Source organism: Plectropomus leopardus, chromosome 1 (genome assembly GCF_008729295.1).
Source record: "Plectropomus leopardus isolate mb chromosome 1, YSFRI_Pleo_2.0, whole genome shotgun sequence".
Taxonomy (NCBI): Eukaryota; Metazoa; Chordata; class Actinopteri; order Perciformes; family Serranidae; genus Plectropomus; species Plectropomus leopardus.
In genome coordinates this window covers 38892690-38914333 of record NC_056463.1, presented here as the reverse complement: position 1 = coordinate 38914333, position 21644 = coordinate 38892690, and the positions used below count along the sequence as shown (strand labels likewise).

The following is a 21644-nucleotide window of genomic DNA, read 5'->3' as shown; positions in this document are numbered from 1 at the left end:
TCTATGTCCCATTTTTTTTTTTTTTTATCTCCACACGTTCATATTGTCATCTACCTGACAGACTTTGCACACTCATGTCCTTCATATTAGCAGCCATCTGCTTTTGGGCTAAATGAGTCCAATTTAAAAAGAGAAACTCATCTTCATATTCACAATGAAGCTGCTACAACAAGAACAAGCTCTGTTATCGCACATCCCATGGCAACATTTAGAGATAACAGCTAAAAAAAACACTAACTATTAAACGAAATGCAGGCAAATTGAAGATGAAATTGGCAGTAGCTCAGAGAAATACGTTAAAGCGCTGCCTTTCTGCTGCTGCTGAGAGCAGTGGGGAGCTGAGACAAGTGGAGAAAAGTGTCCAATCACTGCCAGGCGGAGCAATGGGGGGACAATCAATGGAACTGCATGAGATAAATGACACAGATTTAAAGACTGTGAGATGAACAAAGAATAAACACTACACTCTGCACACACACACACACACACACAAACACACAGAGAGGAACAACCACAAGGCTGGTGAACGGTTGGATAATGCAGTATAAACACCATGAAAACATGGTGCTGTAACTCTGTAAATTGTGATTTATTGCAAGTGCATGAATTGAATTGCCTCACACAACAACAACAAAAAGGACAAAACACCAACATTTCTATCATTCACAAACTCCACATTTAACCAGAACCTGCTGCTTCAATTCCTTTATCGCAGAGAGAGGCAGATAAAAATCATAAATTACTTAATATCCTTTCAATGTTTGGAGTGTTTCTGAGAGCAAGTCATTTTACTTGCTTTATCTCTGCATAGTGAAGGCCTGTATTCAGCACTCACACAGCTGCCCAGAGGGCAACAGTTTTCACACAGAGAATGAACAGCTACTACGTCTTTTAGACGCTCTCTGCTGCTTTCTCTGACATGTTTTCATTATTCTGTCTCTACTGCAGCACAACGAACATGAAATGTAACATCAGGCCTCATGTGAGAACCATATTTAAGAACAGACTTGTCCTTGAGTGGAATGAACAAGTGCTTTAAGCGATTTTGTAGCATTCAGCAATTTCATCAGATCTTTTGCCACTAACAATATTTTAGTCAACAATGGTCTGTCTTTCTCACTCCACAGTGGTAAAAACACTTCAAACAATTCAAATGCCCTAATTTAATTAATTCCATGTTCAGACATTATAGATGGTACAGAAAGAAAATAATCAAATTAATCATAACTAATGCAAAATGAATAGTAATGGTCACAGCATCAGTGGGATGTGCATCATGGCTTGCCAGTTTAATCATATGATGACTTTATCTTGTAATAATTTGGTATTATATATTAAAATCAGGCTCAGATGTCTACACTGTTGATGTGGACATAAACATCATCAAACTAAGAGAACTTTCACAGTCAGCCTTTCAGTTTAAACTCAATGTGCAGAATTACAGATGTATGTCATATACGTACTAGCTGCACTTCATCAACACTTTATTTAGCTGCTGCTGTTTCTCAAATAATGGTTCAAAATGAGGGCTGAACCCATTCCGTTAAGTAACTCCAGCAACTCTATTTGCAAATCGTAACGATGCAAATTCTTTGCATCAAAGCTTCATTCAATACAGGACTGTTCACATAATTATTACTAGGGTCGGGCCTGTGTGAAAATTTTAAAACACATTACTGTACTGGTTTAATGAATTTTACCAGGTGACCCACATGATTCAGCAATCAATCCTGAGTGGAAGATAATGACACTGTGTCCCAACAGAAAGAGACTGTCTAACTATCACACAGCATCACATAATACCAGAGCTCTGTCTCCACACTAAAGCCATTAAATATGCACTTCATGTAAACAAACCATGGTGCCACCAGCTGTTCAATCAAATCAGACTTGAGATATAAACACTTAAAAAAGGTGGCTGAGAAACCTACCTGATATCTTCCTATGTTTGTAATGTTACTTCTTATACCAGAAAACACACATTTTATTTTGGGATAATTACTAGAAATTACATACAAGATAGTCAACAGCAAGTGTCGTTAGCCTAGCTTGTTTTTAGCGATGGTCATTTACCTCAGCAAAAACTTTCAGATTTCCAGCAATCTTCCTCCAGCCAGCTAGTACTGTGTTTAGGTTTTTATAGTGAAAAAAGGAGGTTTCCTTTAAACAATTCTTCATTTCAACTATGGTGCTTTCAAATCGAGCGACAGGAATACATAGAAACACAGTGTCCTACAAAAGTTCACCTCACAACAGCACCTGCAGCCAGTAAGGACAGCTCTTCTGACTCAAAGCCAGAATGTTGCCATATTGTTGCAATTTGAGTCTTTTTAAGAGAATGACTCTGCCATGTCTCCTCTCACTAGCCCAAGAAGTCAACAAACACAGTGCCTGCCACTCCCTTCTCTGCTAAAATTTGCTCTCTCTTATGTTGCGGACTCCTGCCGCCTCTGCAGTAAATTAAACGTGACCTTCAGACACTAGTTGCTGCATTTATAAATTTACAAACATGATATTAGGGTTTTAATATTACCAATAGAATGTGAGTTGGATTTAGTGCTGTAACTTAGGCTACTTTTAAAATTGCCAGAATGTGACAGCTTATGTTGCTGACAGGTGATGTGATTTGATGTGATTTGATGGCATGTTTTCGCAAGATGGAGGAAGAGAGAAAATAGCAAGGGGCAAAGAGAAGAGACTTGAAATGAAAGAACGTGTCCAAAGTTTAGGATAACTTTAAACTGAGCAACAGGAAAGCATTGCACAGTTCAACTTGTTAAACCTAACTAGCGTATCACAATAGCATAATGTCAGTGCTTCAGCATCTCAGCAGAAAGCATCCAGTCTATGCATCCAGTCCAAACGTTTTGTTTAGCGACCACTTTCCTCCTGGCCAAGTAGTGTCAGAGCAACAGGAAGTGAGAGGGCATGCAATTACAGTACACAAATGCAAATAGCAGACCTGTCTTATTAACTTTTGCTCTTTAATGAAGCAAGAGTTTTCTTATTCAGTTACTCCAATAATCGTATCAGTAGATTACCTGATTGCTAAAATGACTGACAGCTGCAAAATAATACAGTATGTACTGTGAGTGAATAAATATTTGATTTTGCTGTACAATTTTGAGACAACTTCCCCTTTATTTGAGGGAACAATACTAATCACTGAGCATGACTGCTTAAAAGGAATATTAGATTTACTGGATTTTTATTTTGAGGTTTGACTGGCTTTGAGATAACATTATCCTCTATCTTCTGCTCAAGAGTTGTAAATTTAGCTCACAGCAACTTAATATGATACAGTCAAAAAATTGGTTTTGCACATATCTGATTCATCGTCAGCATAACTGAAAAACACGTCACCGTCACACTGAACATCCTGCTGAACCCTGTTCAACCTTTAACACTTTATATGGAATAATTAAATAAATATAGTTGAATATTTATATTCAAAGTCAAGTCAAAGTCAAATCTGACCCAACTGATATATTTCTGGAGTCGGGAACTGCACTGGGGCAGTATCTCTGTATCATGGTATACCTGCTAACAGTATGTTTTTCAATACCGTCGAAAATCCAAGTGCTGCTCTTTCTATTAAACTTATTGTATGTAGTGCACAGAATGCATCTCCAGAGCTCAGTCTCCAGTCTCTACTTGTGAAACAAGCTGCTGAGCTGACAGACACCACGACACCACGACACCTAGAGGTGGAGGGAGAAGTCACAGGACTGTGAACAGCAGGAAGAGAGAGATAGCGTGCGGAATAACAGATATTTTTAAAAAATCTAACTTGGCGAATGAAGTATTTATTTCGATCAAACCTGGAGCTTGTTCTTGTCATTGTGATTACAGTGAGTTAATAAGGTAATAAAGCCTTGTCAGTCTTCTGTGACCGAGAGAAAGGTGAATTCAAAAGGAGTACAGTTGTATTTCTCTGTTAACAAGTAAAATAGGTGTGAGAATATTAATTTTCCTAACATTTTCAGGAAGGTTTGAAGTATTACATACTGCCCAAGCCTATAGGGTACAGCCCAAACTTCAATTTGATGAACTACCTCTGTGACTGACAGGTAGAGCAGGTAGTCATCTAATTGGAAGGTTGGGTGAGTTGGGTCCCCAGCTCCTCCGAAGTATGTCAAAGTATCCTTGGGCAAGATACTGAACCCCAAATTGCTCAGTGCCACCAGTGTATAAGTGTGTGGGAAAGGTTACTGAATAGCAGTTGGCACCTTGTACAGTAGCCTCGGTCACCAGTGTGTGAATGTGTGTGTGAATGGGTCAATGTGACATGTAATGTAAAAGCATTTTGAGTGGTCACAAGATTAGAAAAGCACTACAAATACAAGCTATTTTCCATTTGTTCAGGTATTATCAAAAAACAGGGACAAACTATGACAAAAAGTAACCCTAGTGTTCCCTTACTATTACCAGGTAAAAGTACATCTGTCAGAGGTGAGATGTCCTCTTCTTAAGGACAGTCTTCTTTCCACTGTCTTCTATCTAGTCCTAAACCCCCTGGCTCAAGGTGATACATGAAAAAAGGCGGTATGCATACTCAGTCACTCACGTCTCTTCTTGCCTCTTATTCATCACCGTTAATTTCAGCTAAATCTTTGGCCTTGACTGAGCCTACGTACCATTTCAGCCATAACATCCAGAGGAGAAAAGCTCTCTAGGAGGAGGTTCCACTGTGTCACCCAGGCTCCCTGAGTCAGGAGAAGAGAGGGAGAAGAGAAGAGAAGAGAGGGGAGGGAGGAAACAAAGATGTCTACAGTAAATTAAATCACCAGAGCCTTCAACATACTGCTATGTTGAAATACTATCAGCTTTAATATTTTATATTTACAGTGAGAAATACAGACCTCTAAAATGTATTTTACATGTGTTTTACCATTCTTTAACTTGTCAAACTACAGTCATATATATTGACTATGGTTTGTCATATCTGAGACTTCGACCACGAGACAGAATGAGAGAATGTTTGTTTCATGCAAACCTTGTTTATGATTATGCAACATGTTAAACACAAAGCATCAGCATTAATCACATCAAGCCATCCACCCACAACAGTTCTCCTCCCCACTTCTCTTCCTGAAGAGAAAAAAAGTGGGTGGGAGAGGGGGGTATCTTTTGTACATTTTGATTCACGCCAATGGTTATTTTTTTGTGCTTCCTGCTGTGAGAGGGAACTCCCAATATCAAGAAATTCTAATAATTCTAGTTCTTACACATGTTTTCCAGAGAGCTGTAATCTCTCCAAGCAACAAATCAATAGTTAGGTTGATCACATCATTGTGGTTATGTTTCTGTTTATTAGTGCATGTTTCTTATTATTTAGTGCATAACATTTATGCACTTTTCAAAATAAAATGACAAAGACACGCTAACCTGAAACACAATACACTGTGTAATTGAAAACACACAGAGGCTCTGACCTAAAATTAGAGCTTATAAATAATATATGACCTTCCTGTACAATAACTGCATTCAAGATTAATGCTGAATAGAACCTGATTACACAGTAATCTTGCTGTTGATGCAACTGCCTGCGCACACAGTCAAATCTCCGGGGATGGGCGGGGAGAAGAGGAGGAGGAGGAGGAGGGGGGAAAACAAACAAGTAAACAGCTGAAGATCAAAGATGGAATAAAAATCAGCAGTTCGGCTCTTTCCTCAGTCGACTATCATCCTTGTAATCTTGAGGCGCTGAGACACTTAAACACAGGATCCGTCACTGCGTGCCTCTGTGGAGCATACTGTATGTGAGGTTTAGAGGGGGAGCTGAAGAAGCAGAAGCTAAATGACTGAAGGACTGAGAGGCAGCAGAGGCAGAGGTTTGCAGAATAATAATACCAATACACAGTGTTTCCTATATACATGAATACTGAGTATTGAATAAGTATTTAGGAAGTATTAGGAAAGTGGCGTGTGTTGTGTTTGATTTGAAATCAATCTGTGATTTAGGGGTTAAAGGTCAGCAGACTTGTTTCACCTGGCAGGTGTACGTTCTTGGTTTGAACACAGTGTGGGAGTCAGCGCAGGCATGAGTTAAACTGGCCCGCAGCCCACCTCAGCCGAGCTCTAGCAGAGGGGGATATGGATGACAGGAGGCAGCACTCAGCTCAGCTTGTTCTCAATTCATTATTTCGATCATTGTGATTTGGTATTGTGATCTGCGGCAGCCCTATTGACCTAAATACTTCTCAATGAGGCAAAGAGGAATTTTGAATGTCAACGTGGACTGTAGACAGCTGCTTTGGACAGTTGACATTGAAGACATACAAATAGACTGTACGTACAGCTCTACTAAAGAAATGGCCCTCATGGTGTGATGTAATGTAGAATGATGTAATGAAGGCACTGTTTGTGGAAAGATATGTTGCTGTTGAATTTTCAGATGCTGTTAGCAACAACAACATAATTCCATCCACCTCCACTGAATCAAGATGAAGAAAACACGTTCTCATCCCAAGTCATCACATACTATGGCTTCTCAGTAGACTTCCATTAAGCTGCCTGTGGTTATGTTAAGGCAACAAAAGCAGATGATGCCACGGATGGTTAGGATTAGACAATGAAGTCACTGATGGTTAGGATTGGGGGGAGGGAGGCACATGGTAAGTTGAAGAATAGAAAAAAAACAGACTTTCATGGAGAACTTTCACTACCTCATAAAAGTCAAGGGTTTGTTGCATTCATCCATCGCCCCTCCCATGCGCCCTAAAGGGAGCTTCGTGCTCCTTAAATAATGTTGTTACCTTCAGCGTTTCAACCTGATGCCATACAGCAGGGTTATCATGCAGCAGATGCCATTTGGCAGCGTATAATAACACTAGGAAGGGTTTTGTTAGTTTGCATTTATATATATACAAAAGGTGGCTTTTAGCATTGGGATCTTACACCAAAAGCACTGCAAAAGGAGTGGTATTAGACTACTTTGAAAAAAGAACGGGCTGGTTCATGTCATTGTCCTACCAAGTTTGTTAAATCAAAACCAATAATACCAATGATACATTATCTTTGACTTTATAAGTAAACAGAAAACTTCATGATCTTTCGAACGTTTAGAACTTCAGTCCACAGGCTTCAGACACACACACACACGCGCACACACACAAGCACGCACGTGCACGCACGCACACACACACACACACACACACACACATAGGATTAAATGTACAATGTATTTCAAAATATGCACAATGTGTTCAAAGTCCATGTAAACAGCAACAAAGCAGCACCAAGTCAAGTCACAACCAACATTTGCATGCTTTTAATTAGTGTAAAAATCTCTTGAAGTCCCTTTAAACAGTGCAGATGTGACAGAGAAGCATGGCTATTAGAGAGCCCCTTCTCTGAAGTCACATATTAAATGAGCCAAATCCTGCTGTGGTTTAGTTTCTTCTATTTGTTTTCTCTCAATTTAAGAGTAAGCAATGCTGAACACACAAAAAGACACGCAGTAAGCTCATTAACTGAGCTGATATCTTATATAGACAAGTGGCTCTGAGTATTTCTCGAGTGGCCTTGAGAAGTCCTTGTTTACTGTGTGAATGGTGCAGCTGTAAAAACCTGGGAGTTCTCTCTTCAGGGAAATGAAATATAAACATGAGCCCAGAAAAGTGCTTTTATAGTTCAATTTGACTCTAAGAATCTTCAAAACTCCCAAATATATACTAAGACTATCAGTATGCAATATTTAAAGAAAACCATTAACTACAGACACAAGACATGTCAGTCACAGTAATCTACCAAAACCTCCAAAATAATAGTGTTTGAAGCTTTTAATGGTGTTCACAAGATCTGGCCAACTATTTAAAGTGATAGTTCACCCCAAAATCATTAATATTTTTTTCTTTACCTGTTGTGATTTTATCAATCTGGAGTGTTTTAATGTGAGTTACCGAGTGTCAGAGATATTGTCGTTAGAGATGTCTACCTTCTCTCCAATAAAATGGATTCAGATGGTGCTCGGCTTGTGGTGCTCAAAGCACCAAAAACAACCAACGAAAAAAAAAAAATTTAAATAAAAAAAAGATATAGTCTCTTGTGTCTTTCCAGAATTATGACCCAATTGCTTTTGATAATCCACAGACCTTGTTCTGAGCGTTTTCATTGTAGCAATTACTTTCTTTCTACCAAAGTATACCCATTACGGTAACACTGTGCAACAGGGCTGGGCGATGTGGCTTTGAAAAAATACCACAATATTTCCAGCTATATTGTCATGCAAGACATATATCTTGATATTTTGTAATCTACTCTAAACTACTGAAAATGACTAGAATACAAGATTACAAATAAAATAAAGTTACAAATAAAGTATGATGTTGATGTATTTGCTGTGGACTTAAAGCTTCTAAACATCAGTTGGATTTTAGCGTTATCACTAAGTTAAACTGTTAAACTATGAGGATTCATCCAATGCAAGTTGGAAACAAACTAAAAGCTCTCCAGTTCATATATTGCAAAGATTTCCAATTCGCTCTGGTGCTCCGCGGTCACAAAATGTGACCAAATAGACGCGATTGGAGCTCTGCAGACAGAAAAACACAAATGTCACCTGCTCACACTACCAACACTATCACTCGCTAAGTTAGACTGTTACTGCAGCACCGTTAAACATTATGATTTATTCTCTGTAAGCTGGAAACTAACTAACAGCTCTCCACTTCAGATATTAATAATATTTGCAAGTCATAGTAGTGCTCCATGGTCACAAATGTGTCACAGGTGAACACAATCAGCAGACAGCCTGTCACTCAAGCAGCTACCTTAAATATGTGCAAATTTAGGTCTAAATAAAATGTTAACAGATGAGGATTTTTTGGGGGTTTTTTTAAAAGAAAGAAAGAAACTTAACTCCCTCCAGTTGTCATGATTGTTAAAATTAGCAACAGAGACCTAAACATTTTTACATGGGGGTCTATGGGGACTGACTCACTCAGCAGTTTTTGGTACTTCCATTGGCTTAATTTTTTAGACGTGAAGGTTGCCGCTTGGTCAATCAAGGACATGAAGTCAATTTAATTTAAATTAATTTAATCTAATTCAATATAAGTCAAGTCAAGTTAAAGATGTACAGTTCCAGACCGGTGATTCGAGCTTGTTCACAGCTGAATGCTGGATGGGACAAATGATGTGATGCCTCTTTTAGTCCGCATCAGGGGCATGCTCTATGCCTTGAAGGTAAGAGTGCATGCTCAGACTATAAAGGGTGTAGTGGGTCTGCTATGATCTTAGAAGCTGAAGTGGGTGTCATCTGTCATGTTAGTAATACTGCACATTGCTTCTCCAGTTATCTTGCCTTCCATAGTGCCCTCTGCTTGTCAGTCAGATCCACCACTCACTCTGCAGCAGCATCAGCCTCTTGCCCAAATATGGTCACTTCTGGCTCCAAAAAGCCAAAGATGGCTACAGCTGAAATGCCAAACTTGAGGCTTCAAAACAGCAGCCCACAAACCAATGGGTGACGTCACAGTAGCTACATCCATTATTTATACAGTCAAACTGAAAACACTGATTACTGCACTTCCCACTGGCACTGCAGACAATATTCAATGATTTATAGAGCAACGTTTTCCTCCTCATCATGATCTTCATGTGTAAAAATCAGATGAGTCCCCCTTTAAGCAACATGAACACCCACAGTGTGTGAACAAAGGCAAGTGCGCCCACTATTTGCAAATCTCTCCTGTGGTTATTAATCCTGTAAAAACACAATCAACACAACATCACAGTGCTGCTTGACTGACAGCTGATCTGTCATCAGTGCAGAATCATCACAGCAGTGAGCGCTCTATCACAAAACATGACGGCAAAGTCAATATGAAAATGCAGAAAACAAAAGCAGCATTTTGAAGCCGCCCAGTTTACTATTGAATCAGCTGCTCCTCAGGAGGGCACCAAATGGGCTCCCTAGTAATGGAGCTCATGATATAGTAGGTATCCATGGCGACTGCATACCCATTTCACTGCTTATGAGCATTTTGGACGGAGACGTTTATAATCAAACTAGGATTTCACGGTTTTGTGACCTCGGTGTCCTGTGTAGCAGCCTGAAGCTTTGTAACTGGTGAATCTGGAGGAAAAATAGAGCATGCAGGGGATTGCATCTGGAGACAGGACCTTTCTACACACACACACACACACGCACACACACACACACACACATAACACACAGCAGATATGACCCACACCCAGCTGGCAGTGAGCACTCAAAGTAACAGTAACTGTGAGCCCTCAGTGACACAAGAAAGCAAAAGCAAATGCACTGATTGGCATCAATAAGTTATAGTTAACAGTTGCATAAGCAGCAGAGAGAGAAGGTTAGCAAAGCACTACTGGCCAAACTCAGTGCACAATAAGATCCTTGCAGGAAGTATTAACAGCTCTGAATATCTTACTCGTTGCATAACTCAATCAAAAATGAAAAAGGGTTTATTAATATTGATGATGTACATGGAGAAATGTAAAAAGCTGCAGTTATGCATCACATTAACCTGTCAAATGTTTCACTGGGGAGCCTGAAAAATTGATATAATGTAGATTTATTTATTTAATAATGACAACTGAACAAAACTCACATTTAAATTTAACACACGTTACCTATGAATTTCCATCACACCTTGATACAAATTATGGCCAGCATATTCTCAACAATAACTAATCAATGTATTTGCATCCTGTAATTGTCTTTCTGTATAATACTTCACACTGACAGTGGCAGAATGTATATGGATAACAAAGTTGGAGCAATATCCCTAAAACACGAATTCAAATCATTATTTCTTTCTATTCAAACATGAGGTGTTAGTGGTACTGAGAGCAATAGCAGTTGGGCAGTAAGCCGTTCCTAACAACTGCAAAGCATCTCTGTCATGCACTACTGATGCAGTATCTGGAGCAAGCAATATTGTGGAGGTATGGCGACAACACTATAGAACTCTTTTTAATTGTGTCCATAGTGATTTATATAAAGTAGGTAATATTGAGAGTGATGAGACACTGGTGATTACATCACAAGAAGTGTCCCAATCCATAAATAAGCTCTCTGATAATAAAGCAAGCGGATTGGACTGTACAAAAGAGGATAGCTCCTCTTCTTGCCATTTGTTTTACTGGTTTTATGATGCATGGGCTGTTACCAGACTCAGTGTTGTCTCTTCTTTTAGTGCCTGTCATTAAAGACAAAGCTGGTAAAGTAAGTAGTTTAGATGACTACAGACCCATTGCTTTAGCTAGTGTTCCATCAGAAAGTCCTGGAGAGAATTCTGTGAGATAGATTAAATGACTTTATTCACTCCACACACAACCAGTTTGGTTTCAAAGCTGAACATGGCACTGACCTTTGTATATATGCCATAAAGGAAATTGTGAACAAGTATAGGGGTCAAAAGTCTTCAGTCCTTATGTGTTTTTGATGCTTCTAAAGCTTTTGATTGTGTGAATCATGCAAAGTTGTTTTATAAACTGTATTAAAAAGGGGTTCCTAAACATATTGTAAGAATTTTGGCGTACTGGTATGCCCACCAGACTATACATGTAAAATGGGGCAGTTGTATTTCATCCCCATTTGGGGTTGGTAATGGTGTGAGAAAAGGGGGCATTTTGTCCCCAGTTCTTTTTAATGTATACATTGATGGTGTGTCTAGTCAACTAAAAGCATGTAATACTTGATGCATGATTGGTGACATTCTCGTGAATCATATATTGTATGCAGATGATCTTGTGGTCTTTAGTCCATCTAGCGCTGGCTTCCAACAGCTCCTTACTATTTGCTCTGTATATGGTGTGGAGCATGACATCATATACAATGCTAATAAAGAGTGTTGTCATGATCTGTAGATCCAAAGAGGATACAAGTCTAAAATTCCCTGTCTTCAAACTTTCTGATAACAATCTTGATGTATGTAACAGGGTGAAATATCTTGGACATTTCAGCATTACAGCAGAAATGACAGATGATGATATTCAGAGGCAGTGCCGGATGATGTACACTCAGGCAAACACTCTCTCAAATAAATTTGGCATGTGTTCAAATGAAGTGAAGATGTCTTTGTTCAGAGCGTATTGTACACCACTTTATACTGCCCACTTGTGGTCTAAGTACAAAAAGACAACTTTACAGAGATTGCAGGTGGCTTGTAATAAGGCCATGAGAATATTACTCCAGAGACCTAGGTCGTGTAGTGCCAGTGACTTGTCTGTGGCTGCAGGAGTTAATACCCTCCAAGCTGTTTTAAGGAACCTCATGTATAAATTTATCTGCCAGCGTGATGTTTTGTCTTTTTAATCATATAATATATATATATATATATATATATATATATATATATATATATATATATATATATATATATATATATGGACCCTTAGTCTAGATTAAAGGATTGATTGATTGATTACCACTATAATAATAATAATAATAATGGCACCAGTAGCATTACCAATAAGAATAACAACAGCACTGACAACAACAATGGTTGAAACCGGATGTTAATATTGGTTGTCAGGCAAAACAAAAAGAAAAACAAAACAAAACAAACTACTATTACTACTACTACTACTACTACTAATAATAATAATAATAAATACATAAATAAATACATTTAGAAAAAGATAATAATAAGAGAGTTGTGTTCAGTGTTATTGAATGAGGAGTTTGTATTTTCCAGAGAGATGTAGTCTGTAAGTAAGTTTTTCCAATGTGTGATGTTCCTTGATTTCCAGTTCATGAGGATAGTTTTCTTGGCGATAGTTAGGGCTATGAGAAGTAAACAGCTGTTGGGCTTGTCTAGTTTTATTGGGGATATTTCTCCTAATAAACAGAGGGAGGGGCAGAGTGGGATGTGGCAGCCCATGATTAATGATAATGAGTCTGTCCAGAATAGATGAACAGGTGTGCAGTGCCAGGTAGCGTGAATGTAACTATCTATACAAGTTTGGGTGCAGTATGGACAGATTTCTGAAGAGAATCCCATTTTACACATTTTTTGACCAGTGAGGTGAGTTCTATGGAGGATTTGGTATTGTATGAGTTGCAAGTTAGCATTCTTTGTCATGAAATAGATATTTTTGCAGATTTGGGCCCAGAAGTCAGCATCAGGAGCAATGGAGAGGTCACTGTCCCATTTTCTGAAGGTATGGAGGGTGTTATATCAGTATGTGAGATTAGTTTAAAAATATTTGAGAGTGAAGAGTTTTTTTGAGGAGATGTTAAGCAGAGCTGAAACTGGTAGAGGATGGTCTGAATTTATATTTTTGGTTTTCAGTTTTGTTTAAATTGATGATTTAACTTGTAAGTATTCTAGAAATTGTTGGCTCCCGATGCCGAACTTCTGGACCAGGAGGGGGAATGGAACCAGGGTGTTATTGTGAAAGATATGTTTTAGGTGAGTGATCCCTTTATCAATCCAAGTGTGGAAGTTTAATGATTTTTTATTGCTGATGAAGTCAGGATTGTGCCAAATAGGGCAGAAATGTAAGGGAGCCATGGTAGATTTAGTAATTTTGTAAAATTTCCACCAGGCTGTCAGAGTGGATGATACTGTTGGATTCTTAAAACAGGGATGGTGTTTATGGTCTGGCTAAGAAATGATAAATCTGAGATCTGAATGTCCTTACCAACTGCCTGCTCTGTCTAACCATGAGTTATCTGACTGACTGGGGTGAGACCATTTACAGATGTATTCAAGCTGATTTGCAAGAGAATTATTGGTAGAAATTAAGTGCATCAAGTCCGTCCAGTGTTTTTGTTTTTTGTAGTGTGGCCTGTTTAATTCTTGGTGTCTTATTTTTCCAGTAAAACTTTGTTCTGGTTGAGTCTAGATGAGATGATGATTTGAACCAGGTAAGAGGTAGGTGAGTTGGGATCATTGTGAGTAGGTAATTGATTTTGTTTTCGGGGAGAATTGTCATTTTAACAGTTGCTATTCTGCCTAAAATTGAAAGTGGAAGGTTCATCCAACGAAGGAGATTGTCATTTATAGTTTTAAGTAGTGGGGTGAAATTAAGGTAGATCAACTCTGACAGCCTGGGGGAAATGTGGATATCTAAATATGTAATGTGAACTGTGCATAAAGGGATTGGGGTTGTGTGGGCTGCCACATCCAAACTGGTGTTATGTAATGGGAGTATGGAGGATTTGTTCCAGTTGATAGAGTAGTTGGAGATTGAAGAGAATGATTCAAAAACTTTGATTGCTTCCTGTAGTGATGATTGTGGATTCTGTATAAAAAGTAATATATCATCTGCGTATAGAGAGTTTGGATTCCTGTTATATGGGGGTTCTGGCGGATGGCTGCTGCTAAGGGTTCTCTGAAAATGGTGAACAGAAGGGAGAGAGTGGGACCTTAGTCCCGCTGTGCAGAGTGAAGCTTTGAGAAGTTTGTCCATTAGTAATGACTGTGACTGTAGGTCAGGTGTATAGTGTTTTGACCCAGTTAATAAATCTGTGAAGGGTGTTTATTAGGAATAACAAGTTTACTTTTTCAAAGGCTTTTTCTGCATCTAAGGTGGCTATGATAGATTTTTGGTGATGTGAGGCTGAATAATGCATTAAATTGAATAGTCTGCATGTGTTGTTAGATGAGTTTCTGCCTTCGATAAATCCTGTTTGGTCTAGGTGAATTATTGATGGAGTAATCTTTTCTAGTCTATGGGTGGGTGCTTTAGTGATGATTTTTATATCTACACTGAGAAGTGAAACAGGACGGTAACTTGATGGCAGGGTTGGGTCTTTGTTTGGTTTGAGGAGGAGAGAGATTAGGGCACCTAACAACTATTTTTTTTACTGATTATTTTTTTGATTAATCAATTAATCTATTGATTATTTTCTTAATTGATCTTTTTTTTTTTATTACTCGATTAATATAACAAGGAATTTACTGGAAATAGTATTTCAAAACTTGTCATCCTCTGCAGTGCATTATTCCCCGACAAAAAAATAGCCCAGTCTTAAATGATAATCTGTATTTTTCAATCTGATATAAAGTCTCTCCAAAATCAAATTACTGCAAGAGTTTGTTCCACTCAAGTAAAAGGAATGTAGTGCAATCTACATTTAGCAATCCAACAGAAAAATAAATAAAAAAATGTAAAATTCAAGTCACTTAACAAAACAGTTAATCTATTACAGTAACAAACCTCAAATCTAGCAGTCCAACAAAACATCTTACAGTAAAATAAGTGCAATTTGAATAACACTACAACTTTTCTTAACAGAAATAATTATAACTAGTCCATTCTTTCTGCATCAAAATAGTCCAGCCTTGACGTATTCGCGTAACCCATTACGTCAATGCGTCGCCCCAGCCCTTTTTATTCAGGATATCATTTATTTAGAGTTTATATTGTCTTAATTTCTTCTGAGTTTCTTCTGTTGGGTTACTGGCATTAATGTTAAGTTGATTTTTTCTTCTAATCCAGCTTCATGTTTGTTTTCCTTCTTTTTTTTGTAAGCAGAGAATGATATGATTATTCCTCTCATGACAGCTCTCTAGGAAGGATGCCCACTCTTTTTGATGAGATTGAGTCTCTCATCAAGAGAGTCTCTCTTGATGGAAATAAATAGCATGTTTGTGCCTTGGGTCCTTCTCAGGCAACAGCAGGGGTTTAGTGCTTATGGAGCACACTGGAATGACCGTCCGCCACATTGTTTTTTCCATGTCAATATTTGCAATTCACACAATCCTGTCAAAATTAAGAAGAATCTTACTCATACAAGACATACAATAAAAACAAAGGAAATGCTCAAAATTGTCATATTGAAGTTTAAGGTGTGTTGATGGATTTACATCATCATCTCATGCAGTGACTAACATTACAACCAAACATGCCACCTTAAAAGTTGATCCAGTGAATTAAATGATTTTTACTGAGTCCCCAGCTGCTGCTCCAGGCTGCAAACTACTTTCATTTTATAGTTTACTAATGTATGAAAAACTTGGCACAGTCTGAACAGTGATTAAAGCAGCCGCAGCTCAGCCCTGAGCAAGAGTGACGGTTCTCTTTTGACCAAACAGACTGCAGTAGCTCTTGCTCCTCCTCTTATACTGGATCAGTGGACTAGGTACCCCAACAGAGGTGTGACGAGAAATGGGAACGGTAAGGTGCCATCCACAACTTTTGATAATGGAAACGTTAAAGAGCATACTGAACTGAACTGAACTGACCAGAACTGAACTGGACTAGACAGAACTGAACTGACCCAGACTGCTTGGTGGAAACGGAGCCATATATAACGTTGCCTGCTGAGGACATAAAAAAAGCCTTTTCTGCGCAGGTCCACTGCACATGCTCAGGAGTGTTTCTCTTGCTGGATTTTACAGTCCCTGGGAAAGTCTTTCTTAAATTTTTAATTCACAACACAATAAGTTGAAGAAGTTTGAGCTGCCCTGTCAGAAGGCTTATCCTTGTCTCTTTTATAATGGTGGTCTAAGGGGAGAATGCCTTTTGGGCTACAGGGGATATTTTGGTTCTAATACTGCAAACAAATTGGCAACATCAAGCAGGACTGAAATCCTGAAGCCACATTAATCAGGTATTTTGGCCACTTAAGTGTAAGACTCCACAGCCATGGCTTCTTTCTTTTGTGTTCATATATTCAGGGAAGTTTCACTGCAAACCTGATTACATTCACACGGTTACACGCGAACACACCTGGAAGCTGCCCAGTATAACCAGTCTGATCTGTTGGCCATTGACCCAACCACTAAGCAGTAATGGAGAACATGTTGTCAAACACTGCTAATTCACAAATCCAGCAGATACAAGGCACATTAGCACTGTGTCTCTAGACCTGATGGATACATGCAGGTTCCATATCCACTCCCCTTCTAGCTCTGTTTTGGTCTCCAACTCCTGAAAAGAATATCTGTCTCTACAGCTGCTTATGTTCTACAATCCTCTCCAGCTAGACTCTGTCTGTCTGCTGTTTGCTGCTGAGCAGACAGCATACAGTGGCTGTTTCAGAGACTGTTTGCTGAAAAACGCTGTTGCAACTGGAGACAATGTAGGTGAGAGCAATGAATGTGCAGTAAAACTAAGCCGTTAGCTACGAGAGGCTAAAATACTCCTTCAGGCTGATTGTTATTGTAATAATAGTGATTTTTGCATCTTTAGAGGAAATATTTGGGGCTGAGGTCAAGGAATGACTCCACAGCCAGTGTGATTACGATTAAAGAGACCAATATGTCTGTCAGCATACATGTGGCACAAAAGTACAGGATTAAAGCTGGAGTATAGAACTTTTGTCTCCCCCATCTGGCAGCGAGTCATTACACAAACAATGTCAACGTGTACTGAAAACATATGCCTGCAGGTAAGCTCCCCGCCCCCAGGAGCACTCTGTGTTTGACATTATTCGTTACTTTAAACACAGTCTTTAGTTTTTAGGGATCCCCTCAGGAGACTTTTCTTGGACTCTTAGGATTTTTCTCCATAGCTTCCGCCATACCAAGCAGCAACCTCAAAGTCTGTAAAATGAAGCCAACACAGAAGTACCCAAACCTGCAGCTCCTTTAATGTCCACTAGAGGCTGGCTCCATAACAGAGTAAATCCTCATTATCCCCCATGTTAAAATGCCCAACTTTACAGCAGAACAAAAAATGTTTACAGCCTGGAACAAAAAACAGTTTGGGGCACTTTAGGTAATTTCAACGTTAATGAAAACTGTACAGGGGGTGCTTTTTTTAAATAATGTACCTGTTTACATTTTATTAAGACTTAAAGTTATATATATTTAAGGGCAGGGCCTCTTGAGAGAAAGTCTGTCTGCGAGTCATAGCCATAGTCTGAGTCAGATCTACCCCTCCCTCCTCCATAGCTCCATCCTCTCGTCCAAAAAAAACAAAATGGCAATAGTGCTTCAAAACATAACAGCAGCTATGTTCATTATTAATACAGTCTATGCATCACACTCCTATGCATCCCTATGGTCCCTCCACCCTTGCTTTAAAGAAAAAAAATCTGGTTCAAACTGTCATCATACATAGCATCAGAAGGAAATATCACAATCAAACATCTACAGATGAAGCATTGATAACAAAGTGGAAAACAGCGCCAAACAGAAAAAGATGACAAAAATTATTTATAATCTTAAGTAAAATAAATTCATTAATCTCCTACAGTGGATTCAGAAAGTCAGTACCAAAAGTCAGGTATAAGCAGACATACAAAGAGCTTTCCCTGGCAGCGATAGGCTTAATCAGCATTGTGTGAACTCATTTGACAGGGGTTTGAATATAACGGACGTTCATTTATATGTAAAAGTCCTGCACCCCAGTTTGAAATGGACTGGATATAATCCAAACATACTCTTTAATGACCAGAGCCAAACTGAACAAAAGTCAAATCCAGACACCTGTGTGTGCAGCTCACTGCAGATGCCATTTGTATTTTCCTAAAAGAAGATATTGCACAGCGAGTAAAGGCCAACTGCTTTCGAGAGAAAAGAACACAGGTAAGAAGCTCTATTCCAAAACCCATATCCATCCTGTGCTGCAAAGCTCTCCGTCACAAATCCCAGTCTGATATGGCAGTGGGCATGCTGGGGACTCCCTGCCAAGACTAAAGATCAGCTTCTTTTTGCCAGCAGATGCGAGTCACAGCAGGAGAGGGCCACAGACACACAGGGTGGGCGAAGAGAGAGGAGAGGTACAAGAAAAGAGGAAGGACAGGAAGGAAGTGGGAGAGAGATGAGAAAGTTTGGAAGCACAACAGATTGTCATCCACCTCCTCCCTGCCATCCTCTGTTTGTCTATGTGCTCCATCTCTGTGTCAGAGCTCTCCACCAGTATTTCCTCCCTCCTTTGGTCTCTGGCTCTCTCTGTGCATGAGCCCTTCAGGGCTGATGGACTGATTGGACTCACATGTCCCCAATTTTGACTTTGATCACTGCTGATGACAAAATCCAGTCCTCTCTCTCTCTGTCTTTCTTTCTCATCCTCTGTTACACACATACACACACACACTTCCTGTTGCCCCTCCCTGGTCCTGTGTCAGAGCAGAGATAAATGAGGAGCAGGAAAAGGGCCCTGCTCTCCGGAGATTTGAGGGTGAATTTGGACCAGCCGAGGCGACAGCAGAACTCAGCTTTTCCATTTTCTTTTCAGTCCGATATTCTTCCATTTATCTTTATTATGATAAGCTGTAGGTGGACTTTTCTTGGACACTCTCTGATTTCTCAAGAATGACTTTCAATAACTCTTACGCCCCAGAGAATGAGCATGATCATATACGCTTTAATTTCAATCAAGGATGGGCAGATGGATGTGAAATGCATGCAAATTATCAACCCTGATGAATCTGGCCTGAACCCTGTACTCAGAATAAAAACACGGCCTGCTGCCACATGCCAAATATTCATGTTTTTGAACCAGTAACAGGATTTTGACACCAGAGATCAGGGTTTGTGTCCTGTTTCCCTAGCCCCTTCTCATTCCATAGATGTCAGATACTGCCACTTTTGCAGTGCTTTTGGCTTGAGATTTCAATGCCCAAAGCCACCTTTCATGTCCGCATGATACGCTGTTGGATGTCGTCAGCTGAGAAAGCAGCCAGACAGAACTCTTCCCAGTGTTATTATTCACCACTGGACGGATGGACAGCACCTACTGTAGCAGCGTGATACACTGCTGGAAGGCATCAGGTTAAATCACTGCCCATAACAACGTAATAAAAAGACCACTAAGGTCCCTGTAGGGCAGGTGGACGGATCTAACAAACCCAGACTTTAATGCAGGAGTATGGTAGTGTTCACTTCCTGTCTAATGTCATTTTTGTGGATCCATTTGGAAGTTACATTCCTCCCATCAACGCCACTTTCAGCCATTTGGCATGGATGCAGACAGTTTCACCTTTAGCCTCCTCGCACAAAAACTGTGGCCACCTAAAAAAAAAAACTGAAGTAATTTTCAGATTTGAATAACACTTCTGTTTTAAAGCCTTCCACACTCAGAAATGAGACCCTTTATTGTAAAAGCAGAATCATTTGGAAATGATATTGTAAGATAATATGTACAGTTAACTATTTACACCAACTGCCAATGTAGCCTATATTTCGCCCTTGTCCTACTGAATAAGGTAATCATGGCGTCATTGCACAAAACAGATTTGCTTACTTTAACTTTATGACAATTTTTAGGAGACAGGGGCTGATCTTACATGGTACATGATTGATCAGTCCCACCTTAAAGGCCCATAAGTATAACTGTGTGTTCTTAACCTTAAATTAATCAGTTTACATCTATATAGGGAGTATCAAGCAGACGGGCCAGGTGCTGTACGCCATATAATAACACTGCGACCTGTTCTGTCCAGCTGCGTTCTCAGCGAACACTGTCCAGTGGCATTTCATGCAGATATAAAGGGTGGCTTTTAGCATAGTAATCTTATGACAAAAGCATTGTCAAAGCTGTGGTATTTGACAAATATGGATTGAGAATGGACTGGTATATCAGCAGCCCTTTTAGTGTGTTGACTATTTCTTTGACATACAGTAAACTGTTAAGAGTGGTTTTGAGACTTCAGCATCTAACTGCATTTATGAAACATCGCCTTTATGGCAACCAGGTCAACCACAGATCAAACAGTATCACAAGACTGAATGAGACCTTTCAGTCGGGCTTTTTGGATGGTACTGATTTGTTTTTGTAAATGTTATGCTTCTCAATGCTTGACTGAGCTGACTAATGTCACAGTGGCACAAAGGAAGCAAAGAGTTTGTATTATGGACAGATCACCACACGGACGAGACTGAAGAGAGAGACACGCAGTACATTTTTATCAGGTTTAACACCTGAAATACTTTCATACAGGAACTGTCATGTAGTTAAATGAAATACACACTCATTTGGAAGTGTAACAACATACAAGTGAAGAACAGTAAGCAACTGAGGAATTAGGCTTCTCCCCTGACCCCTGACCCTATTCAGATTAGCATAGGCACAGACGACCATTGTTACATCAGTGAACTGAGCAGTTCAGCTGAGTGTGAGTCTGTCTCTGCAGTGTCCAGTAAACACAAAGAAGCTGGGGGAGGAAATGGATGACCATCCAAATTAATATTCCTGGAAAATCTTTTCAAAACCCAGGAGAGAAAAAGTGTGGCGTGATGCACGACACAAATACTGTAACAGTGAAAGGAGGTAGCAGGTGCAGGCTGTAAAACCGTCAAGCATTAATTAGCCAACTCTAGGTAAATGAGATGGTCCACCCACCTATGTTCTAACACCTGACATTTAGGTAAATTAGTCAACATTAAATGCCATTCCTCAGCTGCTCAGATTGAGTGTGAAGGATGAGAAAAGCTGTGGCTGAAGGTATACTGTTTCATAAAACCTCTGGCCCTGCCTCATAACCAGGTCTTAGCCATTTCTGAANACACAAATACTGTAACAGTGAAAGGAGGTAGCAGGTGCAGGCTGTAAAACCGTCAAGCATTAATTAGCCAACTCTAGGTAAATGAGATGGTCCACCCACCTATGTTCTAACACCTGACATTTAGGTAAATTAGTCAACATTAAATGCCATTCCTCAGCTGCTCAGATTGAGTGTGAAGGATGAGAAAAGCTGTGGCTGAAGGTATACTGTTTCATAAAACCTCTGGCCCTGCCTCATAACCAGGTCTTAGCCATTTCTG

At 39.5% G+C, this 21644-nt stretch overlaps 1 protein-coding gene across 1 annotated transcript in view; it reads right to left on the bottom strand.

Annotated features, from left to right (window-relative positions):
- The window catches only part of LOC121942216 (SH3 and multiple ankyrin repeat domains protein 1-like), a 255555-nt gene that overhangs the window by 220359 nt on the left and 13552 nt on the right, over positions 1-21644 (bottom strand). Inside the window, exon 2 of the mRNA XM_042485361.1 lies at positions 4638-4706. Within this exon, the coding sequence (XP_042341295.1) occupies positions 4638-4649 (12 nt within the window). The 5' untranslated portion in view covers positions 4650-4706. The remainder of the gene's footprint in view (positions 1-4637; positions 4707-21644) is intronic.